The sequence below is a fragment of the Chiloscyllium punctatum genome, chromosome 10 (genome assembly GCF_047496795.1).
Source record: "Chiloscyllium punctatum isolate Juve2018m chromosome 10, sChiPun1.3, whole genome shotgun sequence".
Classification (NCBI taxonomy): Eukaryota; Metazoa; Chordata; class Chondrichthyes; order Orectolobiformes; family Hemiscylliidae; genus Chiloscyllium; species Chiloscyllium punctatum.
Window position 1 is genome coordinate 73,087,554 of NC_092748.1, and position 16,407 is coordinate 73,103,960.

The 16,407-nt window shown below is 41.3% G+C and overlaps 1 protein-coding gene across 5 annotated transcripts in view; it reads left to right on the forward strand.

Moving 5' to 3' along the window:
* Nucleotides 1–16,407, forward strand: part of ttc21b (tetratricopeptide repeat domain 21B) — a 108,397-nt gene that overhangs the window by 44,846 nt on the left and 47,144 nt on the right. For 4 of the 5 annotated variants that reach the window (XM_072579501.1, XM_072579500.1, XM_072579496.1 and 1 more), the window contains 6 exons: nt 1,440–1,664; nt 2,533–2,771; nt 6,017–6,089; nt 6,597–6,707; nt 14,571–14,709; nt 15,261–15,367. In XM_072579501.1, the coding sequence (XP_072435602.1) occupies nt 1,440–1,664; nt 2,533–2,771; nt 6,017–6,089; nt 6,597–6,707; nt 14,571–14,709; nt 15,261–15,367 (894 nt within the window). The remainder of the gene's footprint in view (nt 1–1,439; nt 1,665–2,532; nt 2,772–6,016; nt 6,090–6,596; nt 6,708–14,570; nt 14,710–15,260; nt 15,368–16,407) is intronic. The other variant, XM_072579498.1, reaches the window with a different exon arrangement.

Here is a 16,407-nt window from a genome sequence, read left to right on the forward strand (position 1 = left end):
TTATTCATGCTCCTTTTGAAGGTTTGAATCTAGCCAAACTGCTTGAGCAAGATAAGTTTTCTATGAGCTGTGATGTTCTGCTAACTAGTCTTGACTACTTTCTTGTGTTGCCCTGATCATTTCTTTCTGGTTTCAAACCAAGTTTATTTTTCAGTAGAGAATGAATAATGGAAAACATGCATGTTTCTGACCAGATGCCTTTTTGTTGTCTTTAAAAATTTCTTGTATACTAAATACAAGTGTGAATCCACAACTAAGGATTTAAGAAATTGCATGCATAATAGATGAAAATCAACTGAAATATAGTCAAAGAAAGAGCTTTACTTGGGAAGGTACTTTGAAATTTTAAGTTTCATTTAAATTCCAGGATTTTTTTTTAATCATGAAAGAATGAGAGGATTGAAGTCCTTTAAATAATTGCAGAACTATTTTCATCTCAGTTAGTGAAACAGTTTGCTCCCATATGTAGTAAGACCTAGATAGCATTCAGACTTTGACTGAAAGACAAGTAACATCCCTCCACGCAAGTGAAGGCAATGATGATTTTCGCGAGGGCATCACCATCCTGGTGGTTTCGTTGAATAAAAATTAACTGGATCTTTTGTCTAGTATTGTGGCTGGAAGAGCAGATCAAAGGCTGGGAATGAATATTTCATTTAACTCTCCAAAGTCTGTTCACCATCTACAAGGCAAGGTCAGGAATGTAATTGAATATTTTCCATTTTTCAAAATAAGTGCACCTCAAGAAGCTGACCACTGTTCAGGGAAAAGAAGCCCAGTTTGATCAGCACCCCGTTCTACCACATAAACATTCACTCCCTCCTACACCACATCACAGTGGAAGCTGAGTGTTCCATCCATAATAGACACTGCAGCAATTCACCATGGCTCGTATGGCAACACCTTTCAAATCTAGAAACTCAACTACCTTGGAGGAGACAGACAACAAACACCTGGGTCAGCAGCATACCAGAAAGATCCCCTCCCAGTCACACATAATTTGGATTAAAACTGTAGTTCCTTCACTGTTAAATATCTGACACAATTAACAGATGAAGGAGTGGCACTCTGAAAGCTAGTGCTTCTAAATAAACCTGTTGGACTATAATCTGGTGTTGTGATTTTTAACTTGGTATACCCCAGTCCAACACTGGCACCTCCAAATCATTCCTTCGCTGTTGTTGGTTCAAAGTCCTTGTTGTCTCCCAAACAACACTGTGGATGTACTAATATCCGTGGACAGCGCACAAAGATGGATTTCCACCCCCTCACACGGATAGTTGAGATGGACCATAAATGCTGACCTTGCCAACAATGTTGGGATCCTTTGAACAAATTGAAAAATAAATTCATTTTAGTACTCTTTTCAGTATGTACAGTTTCAGCAAATAGTCTGAAAAAAAGGGAAGGCTTTGATTTTGTCTCTTTTCCACTTTCAGATTCGTGAGCATCCCCAGTATCACTTGATTAGAGCTCAAACTCAGAAAAAAATGGGTGATGTTCAGGAAGCCATTAAGACCTTGAAGATTGCTGCAGGTTTGCCTGCAATGAGGAAAACAGGAAGTGCATCCAAATCAAAAGGCAAAAAGATTGAATTAAGTGTAACTGATCGTGTTTCTGTTTTTCTGGAGCTAGCAGAGGTACTTCGTATGAATGGAGAACAGGTATTGAAAGAAGCTATATTTCTCATGCCTTCCATACATCTTTTCTTACCTCTGAACTTGACTATTCCAACACTCTCTTTGCTGATTTCCCAGATTCTGCCCACCATAACCCTGATGTCAACTGGTCCTTTTTGGTGCCTATTTCATCATTTGCTCGCAGTCTAGTTTCCTTATGCAGTCTGATTCACATTGGTTCCCAATCAAGCATCGTCTAGATATTAAAATTCTTAACTCTCCATGTTCTGCCCGCAATCTCTTTCAGCTCTGCAGTCCTCTAGATATCTGTATTCATGTAATTCTATGCTCTCTTTAAAGCCCCAGTTTTAACTGCTCCACCACTAGTAGCTGTAGCCAACCATAAGCTTTTGCATTGCCTTCCCACAGCTCTCTGCCTCCATCTTACTTTCCTCCTTTAAAAGGTCCTTTTAGAACGTGCCATTTTGATTGTGCTTTTGGTCATTTCACTTAACATCTTATGTGAATTGGTGCCATATTTAATTTTCTCACGCTCCTGTGAAATGCCTTCAGGTGTTTTATGATTAATTGTTGTTGGAGGAAATACATTTCAACATAGAAAATTGATTCATGAATGTATGTCTTATGAAAGCATTATTTAAATTTTTCGTGTTTATAATTTCTAATATGGTAAACAAAACTTCAAGGGCGCTGGGAAATTGGCCTTTTTTTGAACAGAAATATCATTAACAAGCTATTGAAAGCTTTACATTGACATAAAACTCTGCAAATCATGCTGCGATCCAGCATATTGTGCACAGCATGTAATTTACTTGCATCTGTTTCACTAATAAATTTTACATGTAGATGTTTTTTTTTAAATAACAATAGAAAAACATTTGTTTATTTCCAGCATGAAGCTGCCAAAGTGATGCAAGATGCCATCAATGAATTTTCGGGTACCACCGAAGAGTTGCGTGTTACAATTGCTAATGCAGACCTTGCTGTTGTACGTGGAGATATAGAGCTGGCTCTTGGTATGCTGAGGAATGTTACACCTGAGCAACCTTATTTTATTCAAGCAAAAGAGAAGATGGCTGCCATATACTTAAACCAGAGGAAAGATAAACAGTTATATGCAAGCTGCTACAGGTGAAAGAAGTTTCTTTTTCACAACGTGCAACATTTCTCTTGTTTGTTTGTAATACATTGAAACTGGAAAATTGCTTCAATATTCTGTTTGTACTTCACTTTTAAGTAACAATGAGGGTAACATTAACTGAACAGTGACCAACTAGTTCTGTGACAGCCCCATTGCCGTTGCCCTTTGTGGCAGTTGGAAGTTTATAATAGAAGCTGGTAAAAGACAAGACAAATGGAATGTTGACCTTTTATTTAAAAGTGAATGGAGTATAAAAGGAGGGTAGTTTTGCTCAAACCCAAAAAAGTACCAGGCAGATCACACCTGAAATACTGTGTTTAGTTTTGGGCCCCTTATCTAAGATAAGATGTACTAGTATTGGAGGCAGTCCAGCTATGATTCACTAGTCTGAAACCCGATATGAAGGGAATTTCGTATGAGGAGAGATTAAGCAGGTTGGGCCTGTACTTGTTGATATTTGTAAGAATGAGAGGTGAGCTGAAAATATGTTGCTGGAAAAGCGCAGCAGGTCAGGCAGCATCCAAGGAGCAGGAGAATTGACATTTCGGGCATCAGCCCTTCTTCAGGAATGAGGAAAGTGTGCCAAGCAGGCTAAGATAAAAGGTAGGGAGGAGGGACTTGGAGGAGGGGCGTTGGAAATGCGATAGGTGGAAGGAGGTTAAGGTGAGGGTGAGAGGCCAGAGTGGGGGTGGGAGCAGAGAGGTCAGGAAGAAGATTGCAGGTTAGGAAGGTGGTACAGAGTTCGAGGGTTGGGACTGAGACAAGGTGGAGGGAGGGGAAATTAGGAAACTGGAGAAATCTGAATTCATCCCTTATGGTTGGAGGGTTCCTAGGCGGAAGCTGAGGCACTCTTCCTCCAGCCGTCGTGTTGCTATGGCCTGGTGATGGAGGAGTCCAAGGACCTGCATGTCCTTGATGGAGTGGGAGGGGGAGTTGAAGTGTTGAGCCACAGGGTGGTTGGATTGGTTGGTCCGGGTGTCCCAAAGGTGTTGTCTGAAAGGTTCCACAAGTAGGCGGCCTGTCTCCCCAATATAGAGGAGGCCACATCGGGTGCAACGGATGCAGTAAATAATGTGTGTGGAGGTGCAGGTGAATTTGTGGTGGATTTGGAAGGATCCCTTGGGGCCTTGGAGGGAAGTAAGGGGGGAGGTGTGGGCACACGTTTTGCATTTCTTGCGGTTGCTGAGGAAGGTGCAGGGAGTGGAGGTTGGGTTGGTGGGGGGTGTGGACCTGACGAGGGAGTCACGGAGGGAGTGGTATTTACGGAATGCTGATAGAGGAGGGGACGGAAATATATCCCTGGTGGTGGAATCTGTTTGGAGGTGGTGGACATGACGACGGATGATACGATGTATCTGGAGGTTGGTGGGGTGGTAGGTGAGGACCAGTGGGGTTCTGTCCTGGTGGCGATTGGAGGGGCGGGGCTCAAGGGCAGAGGAGCGGGAAGTGGAGGAGATACGTGGAGAGCACCGTCGATCTTGTCTGGGGAGAGATTGCAGTCTTTGAAGAAGGAGGCCATCTGGGTTGTTCGGTATTGGAACTGGTCCTTCTGGGAGCAGATGCGGCGGAGACGAAGGAATTGGGAATATGGGATGGTGTTTTTACAGGGGGCAGGGTGGGAGGAGGTGTAGTCTAGGTAGCTGTGGGCGTCAGTCGGTTTATAGTAAATGTCCGTGTTGATTCGGTCACCTGAGATAGAAATGGAGAGGTCTAGGAAGGGAAGGGAGGAGTTTGAGACGGTCCAGGTAAATTTGAGGTTGGGGTGGAAGGTGTTGGTAAAGTGGATGAACTGTTCAACCTCTTCGTGGGAGCACAAGGCAGCGCCGATACAGTCATCGATATAGCGGAGGAAAAGGTGGGGGGGTGGTGCCAGTGTAGCTGCGGAAGATGGACTGTTCCACATATCCTACGAAGAGGCAGGCATAGCTGGGGCCATTCGGGTGCCCATGGCTACTCCTTTGGTTTGGAGGAAGTGGGAGGATTGGAAAGAGAAGTTGTTCAGAGTGAGGACCAGTTCAGTCAGTCGAAGGAGGGTGTCAGTGGAAGGGTACTGGTTGGTACGGCGGGAAAGGAAGAAGCGGAGGGCTTTGAATCCTTTGTGACGGGGGATGGAGGTGTACAGGGACTGGATGTCCATGGTGAAGATAAGGCGTTGGGAACCGGGGAAACGAATGAGAGGTGACCCTCTTGACACATACAAGGCTTTTGGGGAACTTGACAGGGTAGATGTGAAAATGTTGTTTCCGCTTGTGAGAGAATGTCGAAGCAGAGAGCATAATCTCAGAATAAGGAGTCACATATTTAAGACTAAAGTGAGGAGGAATTTCTTCTCTTGAAGGGTAGTGAATCTGTGGAATTCTTTGTTGCAGAGATCTGTTGAGACTGAATTATTGAGTATATTCAAGGCTTGAGATTGACAAATTTTGCATTAATAAAATGGAAGTGAGGGTTAGCAGATCAGCCATGATCTCACTGAATGGTCAAGCAGACTCAATAGGCCTAATGGCCACCTTCTACTCATATGTCTTTTAGTCTTCTGAAATTTTCCTTATTGAACAGGAAGATAACTTCAAGCCCATGAAACTACATGCTTAATAGCAAAAATCACCAAAGAACCTCGCACCTTTTGCAATTGTCACATGCATTAGCAAAATCTGATAACAAGTCATTTTCTAAAGGGCAGAAAAAAACCACCATTGGATACCACTTTCCTTCACTCCCTTCAGAGAAAGGTGGTGCACTGTCCTCGCCAATAATCTGACTGATAATCCTGGCCTATGAAAGGAACAGCAGAATTCACCTGCATTGTGTTCAACAGCTGTTTGCTCAGAAAGTTTACCCACCCATCTGTTTGCCCCACTATCTTGACCAGTTACTCTGCCCCTTCATTCCACATTATCCTCTCATCCTTTTCTGTTTCCCCACTCTATCTGTGTTTAATCACATTTCTGATGCACTTCTCTTTCCTATTTTCATTCCATTTCTCTCCCAGTCATTTCTTCTTTCCTTCTCTGTCTCTATTTGTAACTGGCTTCCTAGTTATTGCCTTTAATTTTGTCTTGATCCAAGTCAAATGTCATGGGAACTTGTCTAATAAACACATAAAAAATTTCCTCATCTGAGGAGCACAATGCCATTTTCTTATCTTATCATTTATATGGTATATGGATGAAGGTACATTAGGATGAATCTGATAAAACTATAATTTTAAGTATAATTTTATGTTTGTTCACAGAGACTTGGTTGACAAACTCCCTGGACCGCACACCTATCTTTTGTTAGGTGATGCCTACATGAACATTCAAGAGGTGAAAAATTTATTATTTTTTCAACTAAATTTCTGATGCTATGGTCAGTTGATGAGTAGAATTGTTATTTTCAGGAGGTCAGTCTGGGTATGTTCATTTGGTGTCAACTTTTCCATTTTAAATGCCTATGTCAGCAAAATAATAGAAACAGTCTATCTAAATTTGTCAAGCAACGATTGCTCCCCCTCCATATCCAACTCAACATTAGCGGTGTTTTAGTGTATTTCTAGTGTAATTTCTACTGTACTTTTGTGCCATACATTGTTGTCGTACAGAGATATTTGCAGTTCCACAAAATACTTGAGAGATTACACGCACCTGAAAGAGTTTATACGGAAGTTATGAAATCTATGTGGAATTTGAGGGGAGACTAATATATGTGCCAATGTATCTGAGTATATAATCTAGTGCAAGTGGAGTTTAATATAATTTAACACTTTTCAATTTATATTTATTAATATAAATTGAAATGTTATGAAACAGATAGTGTTTTCTATTCCATTGCAGCCTGAAAAAGCCATTGATGTATATGAACAAGCTCTAAAGAAAAATCCAAGGGATGGAACTTTGGCTAGCAAGATTGGAAAAGCACTTGTTAAAACACATAATTACAATAAGGTCAGTTCTAAGACAGTTTTCTACTTTCAACCAAAAGCTGCCTTTGTGACACCACAAATGGAAGATTGTATGAAATTTTGGTTTACTTTCACAGAATGAATGCAACAAAAGTTCACCAAACCATATCCTGGAATGGAGAGCTTGGCCCTACATGGCAAGATTAAATAAACTGCCTCTTTATTCTCTGGAATTTAAAAAAAAAAGAAAGGTGATCTCATTCAAACGTACTAAATTCCTACAGGATTTGAGATTGTACATGCAGAAAGGATGATTCCCCTGAGTGGGCGATCTTGAACTAGTGACCACAGTCTCAAAATAGGGAACAGGCCGTTTAAGACTGAGATGAGAAGGAGGCTGGTCATTCAGAGGGTCTTAACTCTTTGGAATTCTTTGCAACAGAGAAGGTTCAGTCATTGAGTAGATTCAAAACTGAGATTGATACCTATCTGCATATTTAAAACATGGAGAAATTAGCAATGATGCGGGAGATAGTGTTAAAGTGGAGGATCAAAAATGATCTCCCTGAATGAGGGAATGGGCTTGAATGCCTGATGCTTATTTCTATTCCTAGCTCTTATGTACTAATAGTATTCCTATTTTAAACTGTGCTATTTATAATTATTCAATTGTTCCTAATAAGCAATTAGTGTAAACTGTGTAGAATAGTAAATTGTTTCCTAATCAAACTGCTAGTCATAGGAATACAAGATTTATGAGTAAGCCATTCAGATATTCAAGCTTGTTGTGTTAAGTTCAGGACTAATTTAATGTAGTATTCAATCTGATTTCCTGCTTGGCCATCATAACCCTTGGCTGTCAAAAATCTATCGAACTCCGCTTTGAACAAATCCACTGTTTTCTGACAAACCGCATTCCACAGACTAACAGCTTTCTAAGAGCTAAAATATTCTACTTTACTCTGTCTTAAGAAGGAGACCTCTTATTCTTTTCTAGTCTCCACCAGAAAAGGAAACATCTTTCTGGTAATTCACCCCAGCAAGACTATTCAGCATCTTATATGTTTTAATAAAATCATCTCTCATTCTTCTGAACTCAATGTACTTAAACCCTTCATCCCAGGAGTAAGACCTGTGAATCTTCTGTGAACTGCTTCTAACACAGTGGAATAATGGTTGAAATCTGCACACAATATTCCAGATGTTGTCTCACCAGCGCCCAAAGCAATTGCACTCTAGTCTTATATTTCAGTCTCCTTGCAATGAATGCTAACATTCTGTTTACCTTCCTAATCACATGCTACCTCAACTCAGGTAGGGCTAGGAGCACTGCAGTATACCTCAGTGCACGTTGTTTTGGGTTGGGAAGAAAGTGATCATAGTTTTCAGCCTTGGTGAATCTGGGTTGCTCTTTCTATGCCGAGAAATTGGCTCCTGTCCTCAACAAAGATTCAGAACTGGCTGCCTAAAACCTACTAAAGTAGACAATCTATACCTGCTGCAGTTTCTGGTATTGCTGCAGCCATCCTAAGTTGGCAAGATACATCAAGACCAAAATGGAGAGAGAGCAGGTCCATGACTCTCAATTCAAGAAAGACCCTGGAACAAAGAGGCTCGTGTTGAGGGCAGCTTCTCTTAAACTGTCCAGCATCTAGACTGTAAAAAGAGTAAATTTGTAAGTAACTATGGACCAAATGTTAGTGCTGAGATTGGCATGTACGGAAGCTTGGTGCTAAAGGAAACACCAGAAAAAAATACTGATCCAGTTTATCTTGTATATCTGAAAAAGGAGGTCCAGTATGGCCAATGCATAAATTTCCAGATATTGCTTTTTCTTTTAAAGTTTCTTTCCTCTGGATTGTGAACATTTTCAACGATATCTACTTGAAAGAGACAAAGTGACTATCCAGTCAGATCAAAAGCCATTTCAGATAATTTTATCTCAAGCTGCTACTGTCTGATGCAAAGCATCTGCAAATAATCTACTCTGTGCAGAGATATCATCTGGATGTAACATACAAACAAGGGAAACAGACATACATTGCTGACATGTTGTGGAAAGTACAGGACGTAAATTCTTCCAGATCCAATATGAGGCGATAGCTCTTAACGCTATGGAACTTTTCAAAACAGCAAGGATTTTGAATTTATGAGGTAGGTGTCTTGCTCAAAACAAGAAAGCTCCTGAACAAAAAGCAACTTTCCAAGCTTTGCAAGAAGTAGTGATGACAGAATAGCCTGAAAGTATCAAGGCTTTTGCTATAAGAGCACATTGGGCAGCCCAAGATGGCAGCTTATACAAAGAAAATAGAGTCATTATTCTGAAGCAGTTGTGAAGAGAAATGCTAAAGTGCATCCTTGCAAACTACCAAAGAATTCAGTTGAATTTGAGGGAATTAAAGAAACTGATGGGTCAGCTGAGCATGAGCAATGAAATCAAGGACCACATCAATTAGTGCAGTGCTTGTTATGAGTACCAAGGTAAGCAAATGAGATGTCCCATTCAGACCGGGAATGAAGACCATAAGACATAGGAGCAGAAATTAGGCCACTCAGCCCATCGAGTCTCCTCTGTCATTCAATCGTGGCTGATAGGTTTCTTAACCTCATTCTTCCCATAACCCTTGCTCTGCTTGATACTCAAGAACCTATCTATCTGAGTCTTAAATACACTCAATGGCCTGGCCTCCACAGTCTTCTGTGGCAATTAATTCCACGGATTCACCACTCTCTGGCTGAAGCAGTTTCTACTTATCTCAATTCTAAAAGATCTTCCCTTTACTCCAAGGCTATGCCTTTGGGTTCCAGTCTCTCCTATCAATGGAAACAGCTTCCCAACATCTATTTTGTCCAGGCCATTCAGTATTCTGTATGTTTCAATTAGATCCCCCTCTCATCCTTCTAAACTCCATAGATATAGAGCCAAAGTCCTCAAACATTTCTTTTATGTTAAGCTTTCCATTCCGAGAACCATTCTCATGAATCTGCTCTGAACATGCTCCAGGGCCAGTACATCCTTCCTGAGATATGGTGCCCAAAACTGTGCAGAGTACTGCAAATGTGGTCTGACCAGAGCCTTATAGAGCCTCAGAAGAACATCCCTGCTATTATACTCAGGTCCTCTTGAGATAAATGCCTTCATTGCATTTTCCTTCCTAACTACTGACTCAACCTGCAAGTTTACCTTGAGCGAATTCTGGACTAGAACTCACAAGTCTCTTTGCACTTCATACATCTGAATTTTCTCCCCATTTAGATAATAATCCATGCCTCTATTCTTCCTACCAAAGTGCATAACGTCACACTTTCTGGGAGTAGATCTCTTCACTGTCTTCACATGAACTAATTACCTTGACTCTGCAGACTGCTATACTAACTATCTAACTTCACTATCTGTGGGATTGTAGAATTCTTGAAAGCATTTGTAGCAATCTTGACATTATAATGAGTCTCAGTGGCCCTCAGTTCATGAGTGAAGAATTCATAAAGGATTGGGAAATTCAACATGACATGTCGTCTCCACACTATCCCCAGTCAAATGGAAAGGCTGAGGCTGCATTGGAAGTTGCCAACAGAATCATTAAACTGTACAATCCAACATGGATGTATACAGGGCAATTCCTAAGGTGAACAAATACATCTACTAAAGGCAGGAAGCATAGTCCAGGACAAAGACTAATGTCAAACTAATTTGTCAGTTGCAAAAAAAGCTACTGAAGCCAGAACTAACAACATATGAGTGACAAAATCAAGGTGAAATTGAAAAAAGGCTAATTTAGTTTTGACACCTCTGCCAAACCATTGCTAAAGTTAAGCATTGGAGAGCCAGTCAGAGTATAAGCCTTCATCACTTTCAACAAAGTAGACCCATATGACAACTTGGTACTACATGGAACAATTGTCAAATCAATTGCATACCATGAAAATGAACAGCCAAATAAACCACAATCACAGGCATGTAAGCACCACCGGAGCAGATCTTCCTCAACTGTAAGTAGCCAATCAAGAAGATGTGAACTCATTATCAATGCACACCATAGATCAACCAGAAGTTTTTATTATCTCAGCAACAGAATTGGAACAACAACAGGTGCCGTGTAAACAGCAAATGACACAAATGGCCCTTCTGGGGAAGGACAACCACCCACAGGAATAGCCAGTGACAATGCACTTGGATTCCATTAAGCGCCTGATATGGTTTTAAAGACTTTGTGCAGTGGAAGTGCAGATACTGTTGAGACTAACAAACTGCTAATGTGTGAAATCAATTATATGTTTAGTATTTAGTGCATGATTTGGTAACTCAAAATGTAAATAGTAATGTATGCAAATTTTGAGGGTCTTAGATTTAGATTACTTAAATTACTTACAGTGTGGAAACAGGCCCTTCAGCCCAACAAGTCCACACCGACCCGCCGAAGCGCACCCACCCAGACCCATTTCCCTACATTTACCCCTGCACCTAACACTATGGGCATTTTAACATGGCCAATTCACCTAACCTGTACATTTTTGGACAATGGGAGGAAACCGAAGCACCCGGAGGAAACCCACGCAGACACAGGGAGAATGTGCAAACTCCACACAGACAGTTGCCTGAGGCGGGAATTGAACCCGGGTCTCTGGCGCTGTGAGGCAGCAGTGCTAACCACTGTGCCGCCCACAGTCATTTTGAATAAAAAGGGGAATATTTGTTTTAAAAACAATGCTATACTAAAATGCCTTCTGCATTTCTGGAGTCATGTGACTTGTACCATGAGGTACTGACTGAGGGCATCCACCTTGTAACTAGCCTTCAATAAGACACAGGTTATGCTACATGGTGCTGCATTGATTGAGTAACAATCGCTTAGACTGGTTCCTATTACCAGATTCATGAAACCATGAAAATTTGAAGATCATTAAATTCACAAGTCAGCGCCTTTGTGAACAAAGGTGAGGAAGGTGCAGCAAAACAACAGCAAAGGACTACTCCTTGATATCTAATATCTTTTATTTAATTAATGCATGTGGATGTTGGAGGAAAGATATAATTTAATTAGTGTTTCTCTAATTATGTAATCCATCATTTTTTTTCTCTTAATTTACACACAGCTACTCTGAAGTGTTTGAGGCACCTGTTATTTGTGGAAACCCTACCCCAACGTGACATAGGTCTTCATTAATTATAAACCTGTTTACATGAACAGATTTATGATTTTATTGCATCTAGTGCATAGGCACGTTCCATAATCAACTTTTAACATTCAACTCAAGCACTCTAGAAATTTTACATGGAATGACTGCAGTTATTGAGAGAGGATACCAGATATGTTCGAACCAACCTGTTCACGTATTGCTCACTTCTGGAGTAGCTGGGACTTGAACTTGAGCCTAAGGGATGGTGGAAGATATTTTCTAATCAACATGTTCAGAGATGTTTTGGGAGATGGTGGAACTTGAATTTGGGTCTCCTGGTATGGAGGTACAAACATGACCACAGTACCACACGAACCAAGGGAGTGTTGGAAGATATTTTCTAATTGTCTGTTTGGAGACATTATTAAACATTTCTGGGGCAGCTGGAACTTGAATCTCATTATTTAGATTAGATTAGATTACTTACAGTGTGGAAACAGGCCCTTCGGCCCAACAAGTCCATACTGTCCCTCTGAACAGCAACCCACCCAGACCCATCCCCCTACACTTACCCCTTCACCTAACACTATGAGCAATTTAACATGGCCAATTCACCTAACCTGCACATTTTTGGACTGTGGGAGGAAACCGGAGCACCCGGAGGAAACCCACACAGACACGGGGGGAATATGCAAACTCCACACAGACAGTTGCCCGAGGTGGGAATTGAACATGGGTCTCTGGCGCTGTGAGACAACAGTGCTAACCACTGTGCCACCATGCCACCCAATCTAGACCTCCTTATCCAGCAATAGGAAAAATACCACTGTGGGTGTTGTTGGAATAATTTAGATAACATGCTCCATGTTTCTACAATGAGGTGTTCATTGAAAATTGTTTTTAATTGTTTGTTTCAGTCAGGACTGAGTTGGTAACATACTTGACTATGTTATTAGGCTTAAAGTTAAGGTCCAGTGCTCAAGGAAAACAAAACTCAAAGATGAAATTCTGTTACAGTGCACCCGGATAAGCCGCAGCTATGCCTGCCTTTTTGTTGGCTATATCGAACAGTCCCTCTTCAGTACCTACACAGGCACTGTGCACCAACTCTTCTGCTTCTACATCAACGATTGCATCGATGCAGTATCCTGCACTCAGGCTGAACTGGAGCAGTTCATTGACTTTGCCCACAACTTTCAACCTGCCCTCAAATTCACTTGGTCCATCTCAGACACCTCCCTCCCCTTTCTTGACCACACTGTTTCCATCTCTGTCGACAGTCTCCAGACAGACATTTATTACAAACCTACAGACTTCCATATCTACCTGGACTCACCTCCTCCCATCGAGGATACTGCAAGAACTCCATCCCATTCTCCCAATTCCTCCATCTCCACTGCATCTGCTCAGACGAGGAGACATGCTCACCTACTTTTAACAACATGTGTTTCCTCCCCCCATAATCCAGACAGCACTCCGCTGCACCACCTCCATTCCCCGTTCCACTGCTTTAACCCCCCACCCCCACCACCACCACCAGCACAATAAAGATAGAGTCCCCTTGGTCCTCTCCTACCACCCCATCAATCTCCGCATCCAACAAAACTTCCACCACCTCCAACTAGACCCCACTACCAAGAACATCTTCCCATCCCCACCCCTCTCCGCCTTCTGTAAGGACCGTTCCCTTTGACAGTCCTTGGTTTGTGCTACTCTCCCCACTGACCCCACCCCCCCGAACCCCCAGGACCTTCCCCTGCAACTGGAAAAGATGTAAAACCTGCCGGTACTCCTCCTCTCTATCCTGGGCCTCAAATGGTCCTTCCAGGTAAGACAGAGGTTCACCTGCCTCTCTTTCAATCTAGTTTACTACATCAGGTGCTCCCAATGTTCTGCTCTACATCAGGGGACCGAACATAAACTTAGGGAACAGTTCGTCAAGCATCTCAGCTAGGCCTGCAGGGGCCAACCAGACCTCCTAGTCACCGCCCATTTCAATTCCCCCAACCACTCCCTTTCCGACATAATCATCCTTGGCCTCCTCCATTGCCACAATGAACCATAGTGCAAATTGGAGGAACAACACTGTGTCTTCCGCCTGGGCAGCCTGTAGCCCAGGGGGCTCAACATTGAGTTCTCCAATTTCAAATAACCTCCCTCCCCATCCCCCAACTCCCTTCCACTGCTCCCTTCCATCCCTCCCTTCTACTACTCCCTGCCACCAATTGGATTCATTCTTCCTACTAACCAACCAGATCATGCCCTCTGCCTGTCTTCACCTATAAACACTTCATCACCCTACCTCCGCCACCCCTTTATCTGCAGCTTCTCCCACACCCACACCCAACCCTGAAGAAGGGTTACACCCAGGATGTCAACTTCTCCACCTCTTGATGCTGCCTGGCTTGCTGTAGTTCTTGCAGCCTCCTGCCTGTCTATTATTGTAAGAGGTGTCATTCTTCAAATGTGACTGTCCATCTGATTAATCTGTTTTCTTCAGTGATTTAATTGATTCTATGGCCCTTTTCTAAGAACAGGAATTATTACTGATGTCCTAGCTACTTTTGCTCCTGAATAAAGATCACAAGAACAGATCATCCGGTCATTATCACAACTGCTGTTTTCAGGAGCTTGCTGGACACAAATTAGTTGTGACATTTCTTGCATTACAATAGTGACTAGGCTTCAAGTACTTATTTGGCAATAAATGAATTTTTAGATGTCTGGTAGGCATGAAAAGCAGTATATAAATGTAAATCTTTCCTTCATTCTCAATTTTTCTTCAAAGGCAATTAATTATTATGAAGCAGCATTGAATACTGGCCAACAGAATTTCCTTCGTTATGACTTAGCCGAACTCTTGCTTAAGCTTCGACAGTATGAGAAGGCAGAAAAGATCCTGCTGCAATCATTAGAACACGATTATGGTATGAAGTTTTGAATTGGGAATTAACTGGTTCACTATTATTAGAATTTAGTAATAAAAATAAATGATTTGAATATATTTAACTGTATAAGTAGTAAACAATGATGTAGCCAATCTGCAATTAAAAATACTTGCTACAGGAACTGCTCCATCTTTCAGTAAAGATGAAAATAATGCAGATTTTGTAACAAGAAGCTGTTTCACAACACTGATTTTATACCAAATTGGCTAGTTGAAAAGCCATCCCATAATTTAGATAAAATGCTGGATTCATAAGCAGTTCATCTGTTAGACAGTAATAACTAATACATAATGAGTAACTTGTGTTCATGACATTCTTTTGATGATATGTTGCTGTATTGGAACAAAAATCAAAACTGTCAAGGAAGGTAGTTCCCTTGCAAACAGGCTCAGTAGGTGTTTAAAGGAAAATTCATGAAGGAATATGGGATAAACAGCATTGAATAAAATTTAACACAAATTATCTCTGTTCTTGCAATTTAAAAAGAATGGAAATGTTTTTACATATTTTAGACTTTCAATGTTTTACAGTAAGTGATCTTCAGGCTTTGATGGAAGATGCACGATATTTAATGCTTCTGGCGAAGATATATAGTAAGAAGGAGAAGAAAGATGATGCCATCCTTGCATTACAGAGGGTGAATATTCTTTCCTTCTTGTTTTTATTTGTTTGAGTATTGGATGGTAAATTAAGCTTTCAAAAGTTTCACATTTTCTTTGTAAAAAAGAACCTGTAAATTCAGTCTGTGCATTAAAAATTTGCTATGCTTAATTTAGAATATACCACTAGAGTGCATAATCTCCTCACAATAAACAAAAATTATTTGTATGCAAAATATTAAACTTTTTTACATTGTAGTTGCTGTAGATATTATTGAATTGTACAGAGCAATTGGAGGTCCATTGATCCATTGTGCCCATTTTGTTTTTTTCCTTTGAAGGACATTGGTTAGGCCACTGTTGGAATATTGCATGCAGTTCTGGTCTCCTTCCTATCGGAAGGATGTTGTGAAACTTGAAAAGATTCAGAAAGGATTTACAATGATTTTGCCAGGGTTGGAGGATTTGAGCTATAGGGAGCGGTTGAATAGGCTAGGGCTGTTTTCCCTGGAGCGTCTGAGGCTGAGGGATCACCTTATAGATGTTTATAAAATCATGAGGGGCATGGGGATGGGATAAATAGACAAAGTCTTTTCCCTGAGATGGGGGATTCCAGAACTGGAGGGCATAGGTTTAGGGTGAGAGGGAAAGATATAAAAGAGACCTAAGGGGAAACTTTTTCACGCAGTGGGTGGTACGTGTATGGAGTGAACTGCCAGAGGAAGTGGTGGAGGCTGGTACAATTGCAACTTTTAAAAGGCATCTGGATGGGTGTATGAATAGGAAGGGTTTGGAGGGATATGGATCAAGTGCTGGCAGGTAAGACTAGATTGGACTGGGATATCTGGTCGGCATTGGACCTAAGGTTCTGTTTCCATGCTGTACATCTCTATGACTCTGTGACTCTACAATCGCGACATTTGTCTCATTCGCGTGTTCATTCCATGTACTTTACAAATATGCATTGAATTCACTTTTGATAGTTTACTATTAAATCTACTTTCCCCAATCTTTCAGGCAGTGCAATCCAAATCACCATAAATTAATGTGGAAAATCTTTGTCTTTACCCACCCACTT